Raw genomic sequence first — 23,765 nt, 5'->3', positions numbered from 1 at the left:
AGCTAATGACATTGTTGCAGAAGAGAATGTCTACCCGGTAAAATAGGTATAAGATATGTTAGTCTATTTCTGTATGCACAAATGAAAGTTATTTACTTACGTAAAAGATATTCTTCCCACTTCCTGAGTTATTAATGTACAAAGAAATAATCTTTTTTCCCCTTTACCATTGAATCATTGACAATGACTAAGCTTCAATTAACAAATAAATTGTTAGAAACAATAGTGGGCAATGTTTCCTAGATTTTTATTTACTTGCTAAAATATTTGAATCACATATCATAATTTATATTTTAAAAGCATTCTTTAAAATATATTTTGATGTTCATTAATTGAAACAGCTTATTTGTAAGAATGTTTTTGTTAACATGAATGAAATTTGAGAGAAAAAGTGACAAAGGTAACTTTTATCATCCAAATATGATATAAATGAGAGACGAAGTGGGATGGTAGTAAATCCAGAATGTTATAGGATAAATGAGCTTAATCTGTGGAGAATCCTCTTGCTAGAAGCAGAAGGGAGTTCTTAAACATTTTAAAACAAACTTTTGTTCTTATCACTTAGCTTGTACTTAATGCTTCAAGAGTCCTAGAGATTTTAGTTTGGTTTGGCTTTCTTTACTGTGGTAGCATTTACCAATTTCTTCAGTTCTGCCTAATCTTAGTTTGCATATAATATTGTCAGCTCTTACAAATATATGTAGATAGTTTTCTAAAATGAAAAAGAAATGGGCTGGTCACAGGAGGTGGGGACTTGGGATGGATGGTTTCAGCAGCATCTGAATGGAGTAGGCAGCTCTTGTATTCCTAATGTACTTTCACACACTGTAGCTTTAAAACAGAAGCAAGTTGCTGTGTTGTTGCCAACCAGATAGCAAAGTGGATAATATTCTTGGTTAACACCAGGGCAAGGTACTTTTTATACTTGGCAGTTTAGTTCTTTTATAAAATCCAGTTTGAAAGGTGTATCAGCAAATTATCTTAAAAAAGAAAAAGAGCTATCAAATAATTGCCTTATGAATGTAATCAGAACCTCTTTCAATTATAAATCTTTAAGTAAAACATGGAAACAATAATGGAAAAAATAAAGAACTCTTCAGACAGATGTAATTGTGTATGATAGTTTTATTGGCATTTTAAACTACCTTGTAGTTGTTAAAGTATTTTACATTCTACTTCCTTTGTAGGGAAAGTTAAGCATAATTCTGATTTTTTTTTAATCTAAAAGTCCCATTTGGCACCCAAAAGTTCCATTTCATATGCATTACTCAGTTATTTACACATAATCCTTCAGATTGTGTGTGGAATTGTTCTCGAGCTGTGTGTTATAGATAGGCTGCTGCGTGGGTGGGTCGAGTCTAGCTTCTGGATTCCTTTTTATACAGGAGGTGCAGAAAATCATGCCAGAGATAAACAACAGCATTGCGGAAATGAATCCGATATAGATAGCTCCTCCAGGTTCATGTTTGTTGCTTTCTGGAACTGTTAGATCCAGAAAGTTTGCTATGATCTCCTTTGTGTACCACACTGTCGGGATTAAACTAGAGATTCCTGCAGACATGAAACAGACTCCTCCAGCAAAGCAAGCATGGCTCTTGGTTTCTCTGTCCCCTCCTAAGCGAGTACATTTCATTCCTACTGTGGAAGTGCAGATCCCCAAAGCAGACAGAACACACGCCAGGACCATGGTGGCTCTCGCAGCCTGCACGTGGATGGGGAGGGACAGAATGGAGTGTTTCAGGGCACAGCTGAACATCCCAGTGCTGTACCACGTACAGTCCATCCAGAGCCCGTGCAGCTGTACAATGGCTGTTATGATGTTGGAGTCCACATCCACATTCACCTTCCAGTTGGGCAGCAGAGTGGCTGTGAGCACTCCAGAGACCCCGGATAAGGCCAGGATGAAAGCAAGGAGCTGGAGTCCTGCTGAGGCCATGATGTTACTGTTAAGTCTGTCCTCTTAGAAAATCCTGATGCTTAACAATGATGGCTGTCAGAATTCTATCTATTTCTGTGCAGTAGAGAACCAAATAACAAAGCCTAAGGAAAGAAGGCAAAACCAGGATTGAGGGAAAGAAAGTAAGTAAACAAAAGGCTTCCCTTTAGAGTAGGAGCCAAGAACACACCTGAGTACCCCCCTTCTCCAGCCCCCAAGCAGATGAGGATGCTGTAGGCCGGAGGAGAAAAGCTCCCACCAGGCCTTGAAGACTGGTCTGAGTGATATGCATGGGTGGTGTTGATACAGGGCATAAAGAAAGCAGTTGCCCACTTAATTCTTTTTAAAACTCAACATATGCTGAAACTGTAGCGTGGACATGTACGTTGTTAGGAGATTTAGACATTTGAAATTCCAGCTATAGTATCTGATAAAGAATTTTAATAGCATTATAGGTTTTTCAAATGATTTTACTTTTTATTTTTATTTTTTTTGAGATGGAGTCTCGCTCTGTCACCCAGGCTGGAGTGCAGTGGCGCGATCTCGGCTCACTTCAAGCTCCACCTCCCGGGTTCACGCCATTCTCCTGCCTCAGCCTCCCGAGTAGCTGGGACTACAGGCGCCCGCCACCATGCCCGGCTAATTTTTTTTTTTTTTTTGTATTTTTAGTAGAGATGGGGTTTCACCCTGTTAGCCAGGATGATCTCGATCTCCTGACCTCGTGATCCGCCCACCTCGGCCTCCCGAAGTGCTGGGATTACAGGCGTGAGCCACCACGCCTCGCCCAAATGATTTTATTTTTAATGAAAATACTCAGTACATAATAAGGAAGAAAATAAATTAAGGCCACCTTTTAAAGATGGTTTATAAATACATTTTAGAAAAGTATTTAAGAAGTGGCTTTCATAAACCGATCTTTATGACACACCCACAGTGCCAGGTACATAGCCCAAGTGAACCATTTGAGGAGGAAGGACAGCAGCGGAAAGAAGTCTAAGTCACTGGCATGGTTATCCCTAAGTTCTAGTTAATACCTCTTGCAAAATCCTGACTGAGGTTAGTACTTGTTTTACTTCAGGTGCCTGGTACTCAAAACAATTAAGCCACTGTTTTTTGTATATAAGAACATGAGGTCCTTTCTAATTGGGACCAGAATCATTTCCTGGCCCAAATGAAGCCAACTATTCTGAACAATTCGGAAGTAGTGATGGCAGATCTCAAAAATACATACCAGAAATAACCACATCATTAGTTGTATATGAAAGGATACCAGAAATAAATTAACCCTTTATTTTCTTTGTTTATTTTTAAGAGGAAGGAAAAGACTACACCTACTTTGTGGCTTGGCTGTGTTTTAAGAAACAAAAAGGCTTTTGATTCCATCTTTCTATTCCTGTTCCCCTATCTAGCCCATCTGGCGCTGCTTACTGCCTTATTTAAGAAAAATGTAATGGTTTCTGAAATACTGCAGTACTGACTTTCTTTGTCATTCTGAGTTAATTTTGAATGGTATGCTAAAGTGGCTCTGTCGTGATTCATATGTATTTTACAAAAGGTGATACAGGCTTTTGAGTCAAAGACACCTGGGCCAGTTCTTAGCTTTATACCTCTCTGTGCCTCAGTATCCTCTTCTGGAAAATGGGGAGGATTGGAATACTTCTTTCATAGGGTTAAATAAGTTAATACATCTTAAGGGCTTAGAACAATATTTAAGCCACAGAAAGTCCTCAGTAATTTAAAATTGACATCATTATTAGTATTTTTATTTCTTGTGTATTGTGACAATTGATGTTTAAAATTATTTGGATCTTTTCCCTTTTTCTCTTCCTTCCTTGGGCTGATTTATTTTCGTAGAATCTTGGAGCTGAAAGAAACCTCAGACAGACAATCTCAAGCATCCTTGCTTTTTCAGATCAGGATGTTCAGACAGGATATCACCCCATGTCATACAGTCTTCAGCAGCCAACCTGCAGCGTCCAGATCTCTCTCCACCCCTCCTACCTCACAGGGTCATCCCGCATCCTTTCCCCTTTTACCACACTTCCTGCTGAAATTCTTTCTCCCCCTGTGTGTTTCCCATGGGAACCAGGGAAAACACTGTATCTGGAGGCAAAAAGCACCATTAACTGTCTACTTCACCCACTCCCCTCCCCACCAAGGAAAAAAAGGACTGTAGAGGATGTTAATAGGCCACATGGCTCAGCTTCAGATGACTCAGCAAGGAGATTGACGCCTGGCTTTGGTTAAATATTTGAAATAGTACTAATCCATTGCCTATATTTAAAGTATAAACTTTGCATGGCTACAAACATTGATTCTCTAAGACGTTAGATCCTAGACTATCTGGATTGTGCTGTTCTGTTTTTGTTCATAATCTGAAAATGTAAATCTTACCATTTTAGAAAAGGATTTCCCTAGGATTTTAAGTTCTTAAGAGTCAGACTTATCTGTAGACATCAGTGTGCCTAGGATTCACCTGCTATCATACAGTTTCTTTTCTGTTTTCCAAACTCAGACCAAAATAGAACAAAAGTTAAAGTTTCTAGAAAAAAAATCAAGCACATGTTTACAGTTTTATAATAGCTGTTTTCAAGTTTAGGTTTTAGCATTTCAGACTCCAGCCAGCTTGCTAAATTACTGCCTCTGGACCATTTTCAGCTTAGGGATTCTTCAAGTGTGGGGTTGCTGGAACATTTTCTAACAGCATCTGCTTGCTCACTTTTCTCTCTCCCTCTCTCTTTCTTTCTACTTTGACTGAATAACCTTTGTTGTCAATCTATGTTCAGCTTACCAATTATAATCCTTTTCTTCACATTAACTGATACATTTTATAACTTTCAGTATATTTCAGACATGAAGACAGTTTGTTCATCATGATTAACAAGTACTGGCAGTGATCAATTACAGACAGCCAAAATCAGTGTAAACAATATGACATGGCATTTAATTAGCATAGTGCTTGCTTACTGTTGAATATTGGATTCAAATGCTTTTTTTTCTACGTAGAGAACTTATGTAGAAAGAATTTGTTCTCCAAATGAAGGTCACTTTCTGCTCATACAAATATACTGGCATTTTAGCTGCATTGCGCTTTACCCTCCAGCCACAAGTATAATACCGTTTGTGGCCTGTTCTCTCAAAATTTCTATCTCATAGAGAATAAAGGCACACTTTGTTCCAGTGGCTGTGGTGGTGGTGGTAGAGAAATACTGTGAAGGCAAGCAGAAGCAGAGGGAAGGGGTCGCATGTAAACACTTACATGGTCTACAGTGAAAACTCTCTCATGGTCCCAAAACACAGTGCACACAGAACAGAACGCAAGCACCTTCAGTTTATGAACTACTCGCCAACAGAAAGTCTGTTGTAGATTTCACTAAAATGTAAAGTCAGCTTTCCAGACAAGATTTATTTATATCAAAAATAATATTTAAAAGCAGATTTACTGCTTATAATTCGAACTAAATAATACCGAAAGACCTATTCTTAGATCTCTAAGCATTAAGACAGGTTTTATTTACCATACCTTTTGTCAGTAGCCTTCACTGTCTTAACTCCTTCGGTCAGTTGTCTTCAAATTAACCTCAGTTAGTTATGGTGAAGAAAAACCATATACGTGAGGCTTATTTCAGAAATTCTGGATATGTTTATAAAGCTCCAATAAGTTAACTTGAAAAAAGCAAATAAAGGACAACGTAGAAATCTAAGAGGTAAAAACTGCTGATGGTGTTAGAAGATAAATACCAGGTTCTCCATCTCATTTTTTGAGATGTGGGAGAATTAAGAAAGGAGAGGCGGGGAAGGGAGGGAATTGTTGTTTCAACAGGATTTGTTGAAACCTGAAAGCTAAAAATGCTTTTGTGTCACTGTGTACAGAGGAGGAATTATTTGGGTGCTCACAAAAAGGCCTTCTTTTCTTTTAATATAATGTTTTAGTCACATAGTTATAATTTATTTTTGAAATTTTCTCTGTGTTGAAAGATATAATGTATTATTTTATGTCCTCAGTTCAAGAATGTGGTCTGAAATATTTTTAACTATGTCGTGCCTTGCAAATGAGAGTTGAGACTCCCTTTTTTCCATGGTATTCTTGACTCGTCTGGAACCTGGATTCATAAAATTGTTAATTTTCAAAATAATCATTCAGAAGAAAGTTTTTTAACATGTATTTTTTTCAATAAAAGAAAAAAGAAAACCCAGCAACAACTTTTGACTAGAATCTGATCACTAAACCTATAGGTATTTTTGTGTGTGTGGTGCCCTGAGTTTTCTTGTTATTGCTTCCACTTAGATTTGTGGAGTATAACTATAGAGATTCAGGAAATGTTATGAATAAATTACCCAAAATGATGTGATGAGACACATCAGATAAGACTGTGATCAGATACTGAGGTTGTAGCCCATGAATAATGGTACAGATGGATTTCACTGCCATCCTTTTGGGTTCTCATTTTTTTCTTCCTCAGTGAGTTTTATTCTACAAGTTATAAATTCATAGCCATTATACAGAAAGAAGATAATTTTATTATTGGATTTTTAAATTTAACAACTGTTAATAACCATGTTAGACTTTAATCATTTCTTTAAAAGTAGTAAATAAACAAACACATGTTTCAGTTATCTGGATTTTTCGTTTTTGTTTGTTTTAATCCTAAGTTTTGCATTGAGCAAGATACTCTTTTCCCTCTTTTCTAAGTCTAACATCTGTGGGTTTGCTTTTCAGCCATAGTATTGATTACACGTTAAGTCTTACCTCTCTAAGTCGTTGTAAGCTTTATGTGTACTGGCTTTGTTCTTTTATTTTATTTCATGGGAAATACAAACAATTCAGTGCATAAATAAATACTGGAAGAAGTTGAGTTGAATTGCAGACACTAATAGTCACAGCAGTGTCATTAGTGCTGCATCAGAAGACACCTCACCAGGGCCCTCCAGCATCCTGGCTTGTTTTGGGGGTCGCCGTGGTTGTTAGTGCAGACATAAGCTTTGTGAGGCTGACTGATGGCAGATGGAGGGACCCGGCTGCTCCCCACTCTAACCTCTAGCATAAGGAAGCTGGCTGGAGGATAAATGGGTTAAGCATGCTTTAATGTACATTTAATGTACATTTCTATTCTCAAAACATGTTGATTATTTTTTTGCCTTGATGAAAACAATAATCCTATAAAATATTAATTGCCTGCTTTAGAAGGAAAACTTCTGAACTGGAAGCAACTTTCGTTAGCTATAGACCTTTAATGAAGGCAGAATTTCTTATATAAAAAAGACGCTAGGAAAGTAGACGTGTAAATAGAAATATAGTTTATCAACATTACTATCCACTTCTGATGTGGACATTAAAGGGATATTAATCTTTTAAGTCCAGAGACTCTCCTAGGTAAGTCTTATGACCCCTCAGCTTAAATCTCTTGCCCAGCCCTCTCCCCTGAGCTCCCAAGTTGTGTTTCTGTCTGCTGACTTGGCATCACTGATGGATAGCTCAGACCTGTCATGGCACAAAACTGAATTCCTGACCATTCCCAAACTGTTCTCCCCATGGTTTTCCCAGGTTCATTAGTGGCAAATCCTTCCTTCCATTTGGCCGCCTGAGATCTTAAAAGTAATCCCTGATTCCATACCCAACATCCCTTGAGTCAACAAGTTGTTTTGTTTCTGACTTCAGACTAGAACAAGAACCTTCCACCTCTGAGCCCCTCTTCTGCTTCCACTGTAGCGCAAGACCTTTGAGGTAGAAGTTCAGCCCCATAGGGCAAGCACTTCTCTCTGTTTCGTTCATCACTGATTCTCCTGTGCCAGGATCAGTGCCTGGCACATAGTAGGGATACAATAAATATTTGCTCAATGAATGAATTCAGAAACTGACTTTAAGTATATAATGTTAAACTATAAATTGCACTTGAATGATTAAAAATACAATTTTATTTCTCAGCAGGACTAGAATTTTAAGTAATTTTGGAACTCTAGTTTGTCATCTTGCTAATAACATTATCTACCATTTATAACCTGCTTTCCATATGCCAGGTCCTGTTTAAGCTGCTATAATACTTAATTCTCAAGACAAACCTAGCAGATAAGAAGAATTTTATAGACAAGAAAACTGGCCGGGTGTGGTGGCTCACACCTGTAATCCCAACACTTTGGGAGGCTGAGGCAGGCGGATCACCTGAGGTCAGGAATTCAAGAGCAGCCTGGCCAACATGGTGAAACCTTGCCTCTACTAAAAATACAAAAATTAGCCAGGCGTAGTGGCACATGCCATTAGCCCCAGCTACTCGGGAGGCTGAGGCAAGAGAATCGCTTGAACCCAGCAGACGGAAGTTGCATTGAGCCAAGATCGTGTCATAGCACTCCAGCCTGGGTGACAGAGCAAGACTCCATCTCAAAAAAAAAAAAAAGAAAAGAAAAGAAAACTAAGCTACAGAGAAGTAACTTTTGACTAAGGCCATAAAATGAGTAAATTGCAGGAATGGGGTTGAGTCCCAAAACAATGATTTTTGAAACCCTGACATACTACATAGCATTGCCCCACCTCTAATTAGAAAAGAGCATATTTGTAAGTCCTACCTCTCTTGGTAGTTTATAAGCTATGGAAACAAATTAACCCAGAAATCTCTGTAGCTTTACATATCAGCATTTACTTCTCAGTCCTGCAAAGTCCACTGTGGGTTGAGTGATTGCAGTCCATCTTTCTTCTTTAGAATGTTTTCATTTATCTTTTTTTTTTTAATTTTATTTATTTATTTATTTTTATTGATCATTCTTGGGTGTTTCTCGCAGAGGGGGATTTGGCAGGGTCATAGGACAATAGTGGAGGGAAGCTCAGCAGATAAACAAGTGAACAAAGGTCTCTGGTTTTCCTAGGCAGAGGACCCTGCGGCCTTCCAGAGTGTTTGTGTCCCTGGGTACTTGAGATTAGGGAGTGGTGATGACTCTTAAGGAGCATGCTGCCTTCAAGCATCTGTTTAACAAAGCACATCTTGCACCGCCCTTAATCCATTTAACCCTGAGTGGACACAGCACATGTTTCAGAGAGCACCGGGTTGGGGGTAAGGTCATAGATCATGTTTTCATTTATCTTTAAGCAGAAATTACTTTAGCTTCCCTTAGTGTGTGGTGTTTCTTAGTGATGTTAATCTGGATGTTCAGGTAGGCTTTTATTGTCTTTCTGAAAGAATCAGTAATTTAACTGAGTATTTTGGAAATAACAATACCACACCTTTTCATAGAGCTTAACAGTTTATAAAGCATTGCACTCCATCTTCTCATCACTGGATCCCAGTAACAGGCTTATGAGAGAGACCTCTACCCTAATCAAAGAAGCCTGGGGATCAGGGTTAAGGGGAAACACTTTGGTGGCTGACATTTTCTTCAAGAAAGAGTTTGAAGGCCACCACTAGAGGCAGTGTGAACCATCAGAGTGTTTTTTTGTGGTGGAATTTGTGGTTTAAGAGCACTTGGCTATGGTGTGGAGGATTTAAAGAGATCAGAATTGGAGACAGACAGACTCTGGGAGGCTGTGGTAATGGGAGCGATTAAATGGAAGTAACTAGATGAGTAGAGATATTGCATAGGAAATGGATTCAAGATAAAGGGTGTTCATAAATTCTGGAAATATAATTAAATATATATAATGTAGTCAAGGGCATCTTCGGTCTGTAAAAAGAACCCAAAATTTCCTGTCTACATTTTGAAAACAAATTTGTAGAAGGGGCTTTGGGCTTGTATTGGTTTCAGATGTTTCAGTGGACAAATTACAGAAAAATCTAGCAGTAGACTAAAACTATAAGGACTCATTGTTTGAAAGTCAGTACTCTTCAAGGTTAGTTCTGCAATTTAAAACTCTTCTTAAGTATTCCAGCTCATTCTGTTTTTCTGTTCCTTCAAACTGAACTTTTCTTGGCTGTGTGAAAGTTGATTATACAAATTAGGTCATTCTTGTCTTACCCAACTAAATCAGAGTCAAGGGGCCAGGAGGAAAAAGCACTCAGGGCACATAGCACTGTCGCACCTGCTCCAAAATTTACACTTTCTATAAGCCTAGCTGCTGAAATGGCCTGCTGTAACACCAAGACCAGTTTTACCTAGTAGCTGCTGGGACCACCTACTGTGACTCTAAGACTGGTTTTACCTGCTGTCGTCACTCACCAATCAGAGCTTGCCCACACCCAAAAGCTTCTCTAGTGCCAATGAGCTTTCTTTCAAAACAACACATAACATTTCTCTAATAAAACTCCCAACCTTCCTTTTGTTCTTTGGACATACTGAAGACCACCTGGTCTGTGTGTAGGCCCTAATTTACAATTCTTGCTTCCCAAATAAAACATTGAATTTGGAGATTTGTCTCTATATTTTATGTTTACTTCAACAGCTATGAGATGGCTGCCTCAGCTGACCCTTTCATCAAGAAGCGCACCATATTCTACGGCCAGGTGTGGTGGCTCACACCCATAATCCCAACACTTTGGGAGGCCAAGGCAGGTGGATTGCTTGAGGCCAGAAGTTTGAGACCAGCCTGGCCAACATGGTGAAACCCCGTCTCTATTAAAAATACAAAAATTGGCCGGGTGTGGTGCCACCCACCTGTATTTCCAGCTACTCGGGAGGCTGAGACATGAGAATTGCTTGAACCCAGGAGGTGGAGGTTGCAGTGAGCCGAGGTCATGCCACTGCACTGCACTCCAGCCTGGGCGATAGAGTGAGACTCTGTCTCAAAAAAAAAAAAAAGGCAGCAAAGTATTCTAGAGTTCTCTTCCCCTCTCCCACCACCACCCCAGACTATGCTTTAATGTCTCACTTTCCAGAACTGGCTCATTTGGTCATTCCTTTTTTTTCTTTCTTTTTTTTTTTTTGAGACGGAGTCTCGCTCTGTCACCCACCCTGGAGTGCAGTGGCACAATCTCGGCTCACTGCAAGCTCCGCCTCCCGGGCTCACGCCATTCTCCTGCCTCAGCCTCCCAAGTAGTGGGGACTACAGGCGGCCGCCACCACGCCCGGCTAATTTTTTGTATTTTTTAGTAGAGACGGGGTTTCACTGTGTTAGCCAGGATGGTCTCTATCTCCTGACCTCGTGATTCGCCCGCTTCAGCCTCCCAAAGTGCTGGGATTACAGGTGTGAGCCACAGAGCCCAGCCTCATTTGGTCATTCTTAACTGTGAGCGAGACTGGGGAAGTTTGTGTCTGGCTTTTCATACCCCCTGGTGAGCTGTATCCAGCAGGGACTCAGGCTGGCTTTGGGGGTGTCACGGGGCTCTAGCTGCACTTCTAGTGAATTTAATCTCCGGGATTTGAGTTGACTGTGTGATACTTTCCCAAGCAACTGGGATTGTTCCCCAAACCTGTGATTCTCATTTCTGCCCACACGAGGGCTTTGGAAAAGCCCCAAGAGGCTCAGGCCCAACCCAGTGGCTCTTATTTAATTTTCTGGGATGGAGCCCCATCCTTGTATTTTTCAAATGCTGTCCATTTAATTCTAATGAAAAGTTGGGGTTCTGAATTTTAAAAAAAATGTTGTGATGGTTAACACTGAGTGTCAACTTGATTGGATTGAAGGATACAAAGTATTGATCCTGGGTGTATCTGTGAGGGTGTTGCCAAAGGAGATTAACATTTGAGTCAGTGAGGTGGGGAAGGTAGACCCGCCCTCAATCTGGGTGGGCACCATCTAATCAGCTGCCGGCTCGGCTAGAATATAAGTGGGCAGAAAAATGTGAAAAGAGAGACTGGCTTAGCCTCCCAGCCCACATCTTTTCTCCCGTGCTGGATGCTTCCTGTCCTCAAACATTGGACTCCCAAGTTCTTCAGTTTTGGAACTTGGACTGGCTCTCCTTGCTTCTCAGCCTGCAGATGGCCTATTGTGGGACCTTGTGATCATGTGAGTTAATACTTAATAAACTCTTCTTTATATATATATTTAATATTTACATATATAATATATATTATATTATATATTATATAATATACTATATATAATATATTATATATTATATATTATATATAATATGCTATATATAATATATAATATATTATATATAATATATATAATATATTATATAATATGCTATATATAATATATAATATATAATATATATATTATATGTATATAATATATATTATATATTATATATAATATATTATATGTATATAATATATATTATATATTATATATAATATATTATACGTATATTATATATTATATATAATATATTATATGTATATTATATATTATATATATTATATTATATGTATATAATATATATTATATGTATATAATATATATTATATGTATATAATATATATTATATGTATATAATATATAATATGTATATAATATATAATATGTATATAATATATATTATATGTATATAATATATATTATATGTATATAATATATATTATATGTATATAATATATATTATATGTATATAATATATATTATATGTATATAATATATATTATATGTATATAATATATATTATATGTATATAATATATATTATATTATATGTATATAATATATAATATTATATATATATCTTATATATTATATATAAACGTATTTAATATTTATATTTAATAAACTCATATATATGTATTCCATTAGTTCTGTCCCTCTAGAGAACCCTAATACAAATGTTTTTTCTTCTTTGCTTTCCATTCAACCTTGAAAATAATGACAGTTCAGAGTAAGATAAAATAGTTACCTGTTCCAGCCCCACAAATTTAAAGTGACTTGACCTAATCCTAAAATAATGTTCTTCTTCTGTCCCAGCCTTAGGAAATTAACAGTATCAGCTATGAATATACGAATGTACTGACCAAGCATCTTCAGTGTGATGTCTAGTCCATTTGATAATTATGGTTTATTATGAATTACTCTATTTGTATGCATGTTTTATTTCTCAGTCTTTTAATAATATTACTAGCAGCATTTATCAAGTGCCTTCTGAGTTTGTTTAGATTGTGAGCCTCTCTGAGGTCCTGGCTTCTCTCTGAGGGACGGGAGTTGCTCAGGACCTGCAGCGCTGGGGTCCAGACCCTGGCAGTTGCCAATGTGCTGCCACACCCATGGCCCGGCTGGGCAGCCTCGAAGCTGCCTCAGGCAGCTCCTGCCACATCCACAAACCCAAGCGGGAGCACAGCCCGGGACAGGAAACACAGGGCACGTCCAGATGCTGCTGCTTCACAGACACCAAGGGCATGGTTTGTGGAAAAGGCCTAGTTTTAGGCCTTCCTGATCGTCCAGGAACTCCAGATTAAATATAACAGAAAACCTTTATACAACAATTGTCAGTTCTTGTTCCATTTGTGCTTTCTTGAGGATTACACGTGCATCTCCCTGAAATTGTTTAATCTCTTGGGACCAAGAGACACTGACTCATCTTGTTGTTGTTATTACTAATCGGTGTAATTTACATACATACATATGTACATTTACATAATTTACACAGTAAAAAAACTCTTCATCCCCCTCACCACATTTCTTAGTCTTATTTCTCTTGTGATCTGAGTTTGCTGTCATTCTCTTGGCCTCAGTTCTTCCTACCACATCTGCTCTGAGAGGAAACACTATGTGACTGTTTAAAATCTGTTCTTTTTTTATGATCCCAAGAAGAAAGAGAAAAAAACAAAGATCTGTGGGAAGAAAAAAGGGTGAGGACAGAACTTCTGCAGAAATAAATATTGTTACAATAACACAAATTGTAAACTTTAGGATAGGTACTGACCGTGTAGTTGATCTTTATTGAACCAGTTGGTTTGAAATACTTAGAATGCTGTCAGCTTTAAGGTTTTACAGTGGAAATTCTTTCCTTAAATTGGCTTTGGGACATGGATCACAGGTAGAGTGAACCAATTCCAGAAAATGTGATCTACATTCACATTTGTCAGTATTTTCTTTTTCTATGACATGCATAATTATCATATCACAGGCATCAGTGACTTGCTGCCTCTACCTGGGATTCTCCTTACCTGGGAAAGTTGTAACCTCGAGGCCTGTGATGTCCTAAAGTGGACTGTCATTAGCTTGGTGGAGGTACTTGAAGAGCAAGCAGACACTGGAGGGTGGGGAAACCAAGCATCCGGAGGCACTCATCTCGCTCCGTTGTTTTACCCGACACTGAAGTGGCTCTCCCAAGCCCCTGTCCTCCTGCGTTCCATCTTGTGGTGCCTATAGCCTGCAAGATGCCATATGCTTCCTGTTCCCAACCACCCAGGTCTGCCCGTGATCATCCCACTTCGAACTTTGAATCCTTCTTATATGTTGTTCTTTAAAGTCTTACTGATTATTCCCTGTGGTCTTTTTTTTTTTTTTTTCCACTAGCCCTTCTGTTGTCTTAAGTTATGGCTGTGTCTTGGCTAATTACATAGTAACTTCCTCATCATTTTTCATCTCCACTATCTTGTCCTCTAATGGTCTTGAACACCGTGAGAGTGTTGAATGAAGACCCTTTTGTAGACGGTGGCCAGCATTGTTTCTGTGTCTGTGCATGTGGTCGTGACTTAGCTTTTGGGCATATGATAATCATCAGGAACTGAGTTGTACGTCTCTTCAGTGTCCTCTGTATATCATGTTGATTACAGTTCTCAGTTGTAATATCTAATATCTAAGATTTAAGATTTCATATCTCCTTAGCCCGGGTCCCTTGTGAGTTCCAAGTGCTGCTCTGAGCTGATAACCAGTCACGTCCTAGACACCCTGGCCTGGAAACTAGGACATCTGCCTCGGGCCTGTTATGGCCAAGGCTGCTAACACTGAGAAACAGTCTTAGCTTGTTACAGCGTTGACGTATAGGGTTAGAAAGGCAAATATTTAAATTCATTTTAAATCCTTTGATTTGAAATTTTAGTAGGTCATTTTGGTATACTGATAGACTGAGTTTGGAAAAGGGCTGGCGGCATTAAACTAGAATATTTTAAGTACTTCTGATGCCTTTGTACTGATTTCTTTTTTGTAATCAAACCCATTAATAGACTTAAAACTCAAGGAAGAAAAAATAATACTTGTAATTTTAAATAAGCATTCAATTATAAGTAAAAAGCATTTTTGTATTCGTTACCATAGTTACCAAGCAGCTTTCCTATAGTTCTAGAAAAAAATGGGCTCCATCATTCAGAGTAATTCTGAAAGGTGCCTTTGGGGGAAAGGGAGAGGAAGGGGTGGTACAGGAGAGGTCCTGGCCGTCCCAGAAGCAGGAGACAGAACTGGAAGAGCTTTGTTGACACTGAGTTTTACAGAATCTCTCACTAAATAGTAACTGCATTTCTGAGGGGAATTCTTTTTTAGCCATGACATAATATAAGCCAACTTAACAGAGTATTGGAATTATATTCAAACTTTAGAAGTCGACGCTATAGTTTACATGGGGTACTACTATATTTGTTCAGGGTTTTAAAACTTTATTTAAATCAAGCAAAAGTTAGACACTTCCTGTATTTGCAAATACCAACTATATCTCAAAGGAATGAAATCAGGCAAATAAAGATGAGGCCAAAATTTAAAATCTAAGGAAGCTGAAAGTGGCAGTTTCTGTACTGGAAGAGAGTGCATCTATCTCTGTATTTGTGCTTTTGGTCTTAATAGTTTTTAAGCCTTATGTAGAGTTTTGATAATATTTCATGGTTTTAGGCCTAGGCAGGGATTAGATTTTATCTCAGATTTTGCTAAGAGTATTTCTTCTGGAGACTAGCAGGCTGCTAGTAAGAATTGATAGAATTGGCTCTGTGTCACTGGGAGAACTGGAGTTGAAGGGTTACAGGAGATGAGTCCTGGAGAACGGGAGGCAGGGACAAGGGTGCCAGGAAGCTCAGGGGATGAAAGGGAAATGGAGAATCCAGTGAGAGAAGGCTGGCGAGGTGTAGAGAGTGGTCAGACACATGCCTGACAGTTGGGACCACTTCTCTATACAAATCAGGAGGAGGCGAGGTAGGCAGGATAGTTCAGAGTTTGTGGGAAGGAACCTGACATCTGAAGTCAGTGGAGTGTGTCTTGGGCTGCTGCCTGCACTCCGCCATTCATAGATCAGGTCGTCTTTTTCCTTCCCCAGAACTGCCCTGAGCTGAAACCACCTTTCTTCTCTCCCTATAGCAGTACATCTACCCCACCTACACCCTGTATCCACTCCATAGCCCCTTGTCTTCTTCAGTCCCTCTTTCCCTGATGACCACAGACCTCTCCAAGCTGGACACTGTTCTATGGTGCGTTTTGTTAAAGTCTAAGGGAAGTCCTGTAGGAAGAGGTAGTTGTTACTAAACTTGAGGAAACAGATGAAACAACATATAGCACACAATTCAAAAAACTTACTAAAATTTATTAAGAGCATTTGACATCTTAGTTAAGTCACTGTTCATAACTACTGTTCCACCATAGAATCTTCACAAGAACAGCCTGCTGGACTTCACAAGAAGGCTGATGGATGTTGGGGGTGGGCATTTGGGGTGTGGAAAGGCCGCTTGGCACATTCTCAGCGTGCGCCAGCCCACACCGCCCCTTACCACCAAAGCCTTCTATTTCCCATTCCATCCAGTAGGAGCAGCTGTAGCTGATCTGAAACCTTCAGGGACAGGCTCATTGATTGTTTAAATAGGGAGATGCAAGCTCTCAGGGGTCCGGGGCCTTGATGACACAGCTCAGGCACCTCCCACAAGCGCGTCAGGCTGTGTGAGGCTGAGCACAGCTTATTTTCACTTCTTGTCCATAAAGTCTCACATCATATTCAGTTGTTTTCCTTCTACCCTAAAAGAAACACAACCAGAAAAGCCAGTCTCCCATTTTCATCTGTTTAAGGAATTATGTAGCCACAAGGATCTTTAGAAGCAAGTCCTCTTAGGAGAAAATGACAACCTCTATGGGATTTCAACAATGGAGTTCCTTTTGAAAAGCAGTGGTGCAGCCCACACCTCCTAAATTGCCGTATTTTCTTCGCCTTTTGTTGAGTCTGTATGAGATCTTCATTAACAAGTTTAACAATTCCTGGAGACTGAGGCTTTTGTCAATTATGACGAGACTTCCCATTTCCTAGACCATGGTCTCCGTTAGCATTTTTGTGCGTGTAGTTACTGTTTTGAATCCATTTCCCTCTGTCTAAATGTTTTTCCTTTGGTATTTGAATTTGTCCTTGTGAATCACCGTGAGTCCATTTTTGGAACAAATCAGGGTATAAATCTCTTATCAGATATGCCTGAAAGGTTTTATCTTCTGACAATTAAAGAATCTCCACAGCTGGCAGTAGCTTAAACACTATCAAACAGTGACATTTTTTGATGGTTTCCATTTTCAATTTCAGTCCTATGCCTTTCGGGGCATTTAAAATTGCTACTAGAAAGTTCTGTGGCTTTTCAGACTACACTCATGAATTCAGTCCAGCTGATTAATCAGTGTCTACCGAAAATAAGTGGTGTCTCTATCTGGGAAGTTTAGCTCTGAGTGGTCCCTGGGGGCCTGTCTGCCATCTCTCTGTGTCTTGAAGCTGCTGCTGCAGCTTATTTTTTTACTCATTCAAAAACTAAAATATTCTAATGCCATGTATTATCTGCTGACTGACTTTAATTATTTGGATTGATTTTTAAGCCATTGTGAAACTGTGTTTTAAAATTAAGTGACCATCAAGCACAGGTCTGGTGGATGTCATTAGAGAACAGGTGCAGCCAGCTGATTTCTCCATGTCATTTGCAAATCCAGAATGTACCATCTTCCATGCCTAGAGATGAAACCGAAGTACATGGAAAGGTCTGTTTATGAAAACAGGCTGTTGACAGCCCATCCTCCTGTTTTACAAGGATGAGTTGATTGATCACACTATGCCACATATCATGCCACAGAATGATAATATGTTTGCTTACAACGAAGGTGGACGTGGGCGTGGTGCACTTCACTCCCTTGATACAGCCCAAGATAGAGCAGCCATTCAAGCTGGTGGAAAAAGTGGTTCAGAATGTATTTCAGTTCCGAAGGAAATACTGCCATCGAGGGCTCAGGTAAGAATGCCTTTTCTTCTCTTCAGTTGCAGTCTTTATAAAATCCTCAGGCACTTTTTAAGAGTGAGAACCTTGTTTGCTCTATTCTTAAAGCTCCGAGTATTACACTTAGTTCAGTCCTGTGACAGACAAGACTTCACTGCCAATGAGGAGAGAGCAAAGACTTGCTAGACCTCAGGTGGCCTCTCCCAGGGTGGCTTAAACATAAGCACAGCCTGGAATTGGTGACTGCACAGCTCACAATGGCTCTGTACCAAGGAGCTCGTGGTTCCCCAGTGAGGACTCAAGACAGATAATAATGGGTTTTTTAAATGCTTGCTTTCTACCCAGTTGCCCTATCTCTTCTTTAAGGACACACTTGAGAACTAGGAAGCAAATATGACTTCTGAGCAGCCAAAATCATATCACGAAGTCCTCACGTAAGCACGTTTCCATCTCACAGAAAGCTGCTGCTGCCAAGAGGCACTCAGGAATCACTGGGAAAACCTGACCGGGCGTGGTGGTCTAGAGGTCGCCCACCTCGATGGGCTCTGAAGGACCACAGCCTTGTTGCAGATCCAGAAAGAGCCAAGAAGCTGATTAGTTAAGCCCAGTGACAGTCTGCTTAAGAAGGCAGGAAAGTGTATTTGTAAAAGATTTCCATCTACGATAATCTATCCATAGTCCACTGTTTAAAGGGGCTCGGCGTGAGAGGCACATATTTCTCATTTTCTAAAAGCTCCTCACATGGCTTCATTGTAATTCTCTCTTTCACAAGGTCCGAAGTGTCCCTTTAGCATATGAAATGACAGCAGATTATTTTAGGCGCCAGCTGGGCATCAGCTCCTAAGAGTGCTGCAGTCCACAAAGCCCATTGCTGAGGATGCCAGATGGCAGAAGCTAGAGCCTCAGTTGCCTGCCACTTGTTGCCTCTAATTAAGCCAGAATTCCCACCTTACCAGATAGTTCCTGCTTCTCTAGCAGAGACTTAAGGTGCAGAGCTGGTGACAGAGATGCCACTGGCCAGCCATTTTGGCTGCAGCCCCCAGCTACCGTGCACTGCTGGTGAGTGAAACAGAAGCTGGATTTCGGCTCACACTTACCCCTCACACAGAGCAGGACCCACACAGCTGTACCTGATAGCCCTGATTCATGGGGGATGGGGGAGCACAAAACTATGTCCTTTTATGTGCTTTTGGAAATCCTGGAATTGGTCTGAGCCTAGAGCTGGCACTAGCGTTTCCAAGGCAACCCCCCAGCTAAGTGAAGGGCCCTATTCATTTCAGATACACCATCTTCAGGACAGACATGGACCAGATACTGTGCCACCCAGGGTAACAGGTCAAAGGACTTTGACTTGTTGGTGTTCTTCAGATATTAGAAACCGCCATCAGGCCCTCTTTGCCATGAAACTGAACTCAAAGATCTGTCACCTCACCCTGAAAGTGTGGGGGACATGCAATTCCTTGTTGAAAGGACCATCAGCCTATAAGCAACATGCTGTCTCCCCTGGCCATGACACCTTCCAAGCCCCTTGGGATGAGCTCTGTAAGAGCCCTGAGACTTGAAGAAAGAAAAATGCAATCCAGGCCTAACTCCACAGCATTTCAAGCAGTTCTGCTATTCATTTTAAAACAATGGTTCAATTTGGATAGATAAACTTTAAAATATATCCTCTACTTCAAATCAGTTTTAAAGATGCTTGAAAAATAACAAGAGGAATAATTATATTTTCCTATCAGCTATTATTTTCAAACTTTTAGCAAAAAAAAGTAACTCTTTTAGCGTGAAGAGTTCTAAAGGCTGATACATTCAAATTCTAGAGAATCGAAACTGATGATTTGTCACACAAGAAATAATACAACTTTCACATCAAAACATGAGGCACATCAAGCTTATGTTTCTACAAGAATGCAACTGAGCAGATGTTACTTTAAACTTACCTTTAAAAAGTACATGTACTGATTTAGCTTTGGAGAATGCTTTCCCATTGTGTGCTTGCCTCGCGCCTCAGGTTAGAGCTGCCTCAGTGGCGGGCCGTGCCTCTTATCTGGTGCTATATAATCCAAGAGGCTCCTGCCACTCTCTCCAGCTGTCAGTAGCCAGCAACTGTGTTGTTTTCAAATGAGGGTTAAAAAGTGTCATGATTTGCAGAATTTAAGTAAAATTCTGATTTTTCTCTCTTCCCCTCAGAATGTTATTCCCTGAAGCGCAGCGCTTGGAAAGCACGGGCAGGCTGTTAGAGTTGGCAGACATAGACCCTACTCTTCGGCCCCGCCAGCTCTCCATCTCACACTTCAAGAGCCTCTGTGATGTATACAGAAAAATGTGTGATGAAGACCCACAACTCTTTGCATATAATTTCAGAGAAGAACTCAAGCGAAGAAAAAGCAAAAATGAAGAAAAAGAAGAGGATGACGCAGAGAATTACAGACTCTAGCTGCTGCCTGGGGGCGAGCAGCCTACCAGATGTCGATTTGCACTACGTGGAGCTTCTTATATAGGTACTCTTTTGTCTTGTCTTTACAGAATGACGATAAAAATGCCAATGACCAGATGTGACTTATTTTCCTTTTACTATACAGCTTGGCAGAGAAAATAAATATCATCAAATAAGATACAGTACAAGCTTTCTTTTAATATATACTGTATAGATATGACGTTTGTTTAGTATAAACAGCATCTATTACAATCTTACAAAAATGAAGTATCTGCACATTTTGCCCCTAAACCACATTAAAATAATTTAAATATGCTTTAAATAAAGCAAAAACTAACAGCTGAAAGAAAATGCCCAGAGGATTTAAAAAAATGGCCCTTTGAAAACTATTAATCACAACTTCCCCAGCCTTACTTTTTCCACATAACTTAAAATAATTAGAATGTAATTTTAAGGATCCTAAATCATTTGATACCTGCTCAAAGTGGATATAAACTAAGTAATTTACAGATTCTGACCAGTTTCATCTAGGTTTCTGATCCACAATAAATTAAAATAACTTAAATCTTTACAACCATTTTGTGGGAAAATGGATACTGCACAAAACCCAGGAATGAACAGTTTTTTTTTTTTCTTTTTTTGCAATTTCCATTTTACCACCAGTTTAAAAGTAAAATGAGGAATTTAACCCATATCTGGATTGAATCATACTATGATTTTCCGTGGCTCTCTGTTTCATAAAAACACTCCTCACTGACAACAGACGTTAAACTCTGGACACTGAATTCTCGCTCTAGAACAGAATTTAGGTCGATGGTGGCATTTTCAGACTGACTGTCAAGGGACTGGTGACGGATCTGCGCCTTGAGCAAAGTTCCTCTGTCCCTCTTGGTGCTGTTGGCTTTTCGTTTAATGGGGCAGAAGTGCCCCCGGACCAGTTTGGGCTGCTCTCCTCCTTTCTGACCCTCACCCGACTCCGGGCCAGGCTGCTGCTCAGCCTCGGGGTGAACGTCTGGGTCCTCGGAAATCCTCAGTCTCTGGAACTGAATTTCGATGTCTTTAGTAGGGCTGCCCTGCTTCACAGTCCGATGGTGGTCATCATCTTCATCGCTCAGGATGTCACTCTCTTTGATGAGATTGTCGGCAAAATCTGCCAAGCCGGGGTGTGGGTATTTCCCGGGAGAAGTGCTCTTGGAGTCCTGCCTGCCCTCAGCCGTGGGGCAGCCGCTGCTCTGGGTGCCGCTGCTCAAGCTGCCCTCGTCAGAGTCCAGCAAGGTTCCCTTGCCAGTCTCACCGGTCCACTCATTGCTGGAGGAATTCTTCAGGACTTTTAAAGACCTGGATGAAGCTACAGTGAGAAAAACACATTTCGCTGTGATACAGAAACAGGTTACACAATGTGTAATGTTTTCCTCAAAGCTTGTGTAAGATTTAACATTAAGATTTTATTTTATGATATGACTTCAGTTAGCAACTATCCTGGTAATTAGGCAAAAATGTAGCTACTGAAAACATGGACATTTTTGACTTAGGTTTACAGTTGTAAGTTAGGCAATTCAGCATTTTTAGATTACCAGAGCTCAATTATGTAGATAGAACTAGACACTAGAAACTACTACATGGGCTAAGATTCTTATTTTGCCAATGAGTAAGTTGAAAAGTTAATTGGTAATAAATCTAGGCTCCTTTCTTTCACTAAGGTGCTTTGTAATTTGATCATGAAGATCACACCATATTCCTATGCATCTTCTCACCTTGTGGATTTCCCTTGCTGCTCAATTAAAAGTAGAAAATGCCCCCCCTCCCCCTTTTTTAAAGACAGTGTCTTGCTCTGCCACCCAGGCTGGAGTGCAGTGGTGTGATCTCTGCTCACTGCAACATCCACCTCCGGGGCTCAAGTGATCCTCCCATCTCAGCCTCCTGAGTAGCTGGGTCTATAGTTGCGCATGATCACGCCCGGCTAATTTTTATATTTTTTTGTAGAGATGATGGGGTTTTGCCATGTTGCCCAGGTTGGTCTCAAACTCGTGTTCTCAAGAGCTCAAGGGATCCACCTGCCTTGGCCTCCCAAAGTGCTGGGATTACAGGCATGAGCCACCATGCCCAGCCTAGAAAATGCTCTTTATCTCTCATACGAGAACTGTCTCTGCTGGAATTTCAAACCAACAACTTTCTGAAATTTTATGTTATAGGTGTGTGTGTGTGTGTGTAGTTCTGTTCTCTTGGACTGAAAGAAAGAAGGGAGTTCTCAGTTTTGGTGTTTCTACAAGTAATAACAGCATGTTATTTTGATGGCCAGTTTATTTTGACAATGGAGAAAATAGTAAATATGTGGTAGATCTGAAGAGGTCACACTGATTTGACATGAAAAAGCGAAGTTTTACATTTTCTAAGCCTAAAAACAACAAAGATAATAACAAAATAGTTAATGTAGAAATAAGGTTCTGAAAACTTAAGCTGAAATTTTAGAAACAAGCAGAAAGAACAATGTGATTTGAAATGCTTACTTGGTGCCTTATCGATTAAGAACGAGTATAAGAGGCCCCTTAACTTAGATGGCATTACATCCCAATCAACCCATTGTTAAGTTGATAATATAGAAAGTCGAGAATGCATTTAATGTACCTACTAACCACTGCGGCTTAGCCTAGCCTGCCTTCAGCCTTCAGTGTGCTCAGAACACTTACATTAGCCTATGGTTGGGCAGAACACAAGGCCTGTTTTGTAATTAAGTGTTGAGTATCTCATGAAATGTATTGAATGCTGCACTAGAAGCAAAAAACAGAATGGTTGTCTGGGTACTCGAAGTACGATTTCTACTGAATGTGTGTCACTTTCACACCACAGTAAAGTCGAAAAATTGTAGGTTGAACCATCAGAAGGTGGAGACCCTCTGTGTAAGGTTCTTGATCTTCATTCAGCATTGACCTTCAGGATGCCTGGCACTGTTCTGAGCACTGGGAATACAGCAGCGAGGAAAACAAAGTCCCTGGACCCATGCACATCTTAGTGGAAGAAACAAAATCGTACATTTGGACTATGTCAGCGGGTAGGAAGACAAGGGACTGGGGGTTGGGGGTGGCTGTATTTTACAGTCTGGGAGCAAGAGGCATGTTTAGGTTTCTTAAAAGGAGATAAAGGTACCTCGATGACTTACAAAGTGAAAAGTCACAGCTATGTTACAAGAGCATATATCCTTTTCAGAAGCTCATAGTATTTTGTTGACTAAACACAAGGCTAGCAAAATTCTCACCTAATTTGGCCGAAACAGGAACTCGGTTCTTAAGAGGTACCAGGCGATCCTTACACGTTTTCTCCAGTGGTAATTCACACTTTATGTGACGCCTGAAGTTTTCCCTCAGAATAGAACGAATCACCTTAACAATGTTGGTTTTGCTTTCACTGTCACTGGGTGGGGGGGAGAGAAAACAGCAGAAGTGTC

General features: G+C 40.0%; 3 protein-coding genes across 11 annotated transcripts in view; 1 reads left to right on the top strand and 2 right to left on the bottom strand.

The window, feature by feature from the left end:
• TFB1M (transcription factor B1, mitochondrial) overlaps positions 1 to 22,018 on the top strand; it is a 58,699-nt gene extending 36,681 nt beyond the window's left edge. For both annotated transcript variants that reach the window (XM_004044870.5, XM_063707975.1), the window contains 2 exons: positions 17,777 to 17,904; positions 20,077 to 22,018. In XM_004044870.5, coding sequence (XP_004044918.1) covers positions 17,777 to 17,904; positions 20,077 to 20,323 — 375 coding nt within the window. In that variant the 3' untranslated portion in view covers positions 20,324 to 22,018. The remainder of the gene's footprint in view (positions 1 to 17,776; positions 17,905 to 20,076) is intronic.
• CLDN20 (claudin 20) lies at positions 1,108 to 8,308 on the bottom strand. The gene has a single exon (XM_004044872.4). It carries the CDS (start codon positions 1,934 to 1,936, stop codon positions 1,277 to 1,279), a length of 660 nt encoding a protein of 219 aa, XP_004044920.1. The 5' UTR covers positions 1,937 to 8,308; the 3' UTR covers positions 1,108 to 1,276.
• TIAM2 (TIAM Rac1 associated GEF 2) overlaps positions 20,441 to 23,765 on the bottom strand; it is a 268,214-nt gene continuing 264,889 nt past the window's right edge. For all 8 annotated transcript variants that reach the window (XM_055391088.2, XM_055391086.2, XM_063707972.1 and 5 more), the window contains 2 exons: positions 23,577 to 23,731; positions 20,441 to 21,671 (listed from right to left, as the gene is read on the bottom strand). In XM_055391088.2, the coding sequence (XP_055247063.1) occupies positions 21,034 to 21,671; positions 23,577 to 23,731 (793 nt within the window). In that variant the 3' untranslated portion in view covers positions 20,441 to 21,033. The remainder of the gene's footprint in view (positions 21,672 to 23,576; positions 23,732 to 23,765) is intronic.

This window comes from Gorilla gorilla, chromosome 5 (genome assembly GCF_029281585.2).
Source record: "Gorilla gorilla gorilla isolate KB3781 chromosome 5, NHGRI_mGorGor1-v2.1_pri, whole genome shotgun sequence".
In the NCBI taxonomy this organism is placed as follows: domain Eukaryota; kingdom Metazoa; phylum Chordata; class Mammalia; order Primates; family Hominidae; genus Gorilla; species Gorilla gorilla.
Note: the sequence above shows the minus strand (reverse complement) of the source record. Positions and strands in the feature narration are given on the sequence as shown.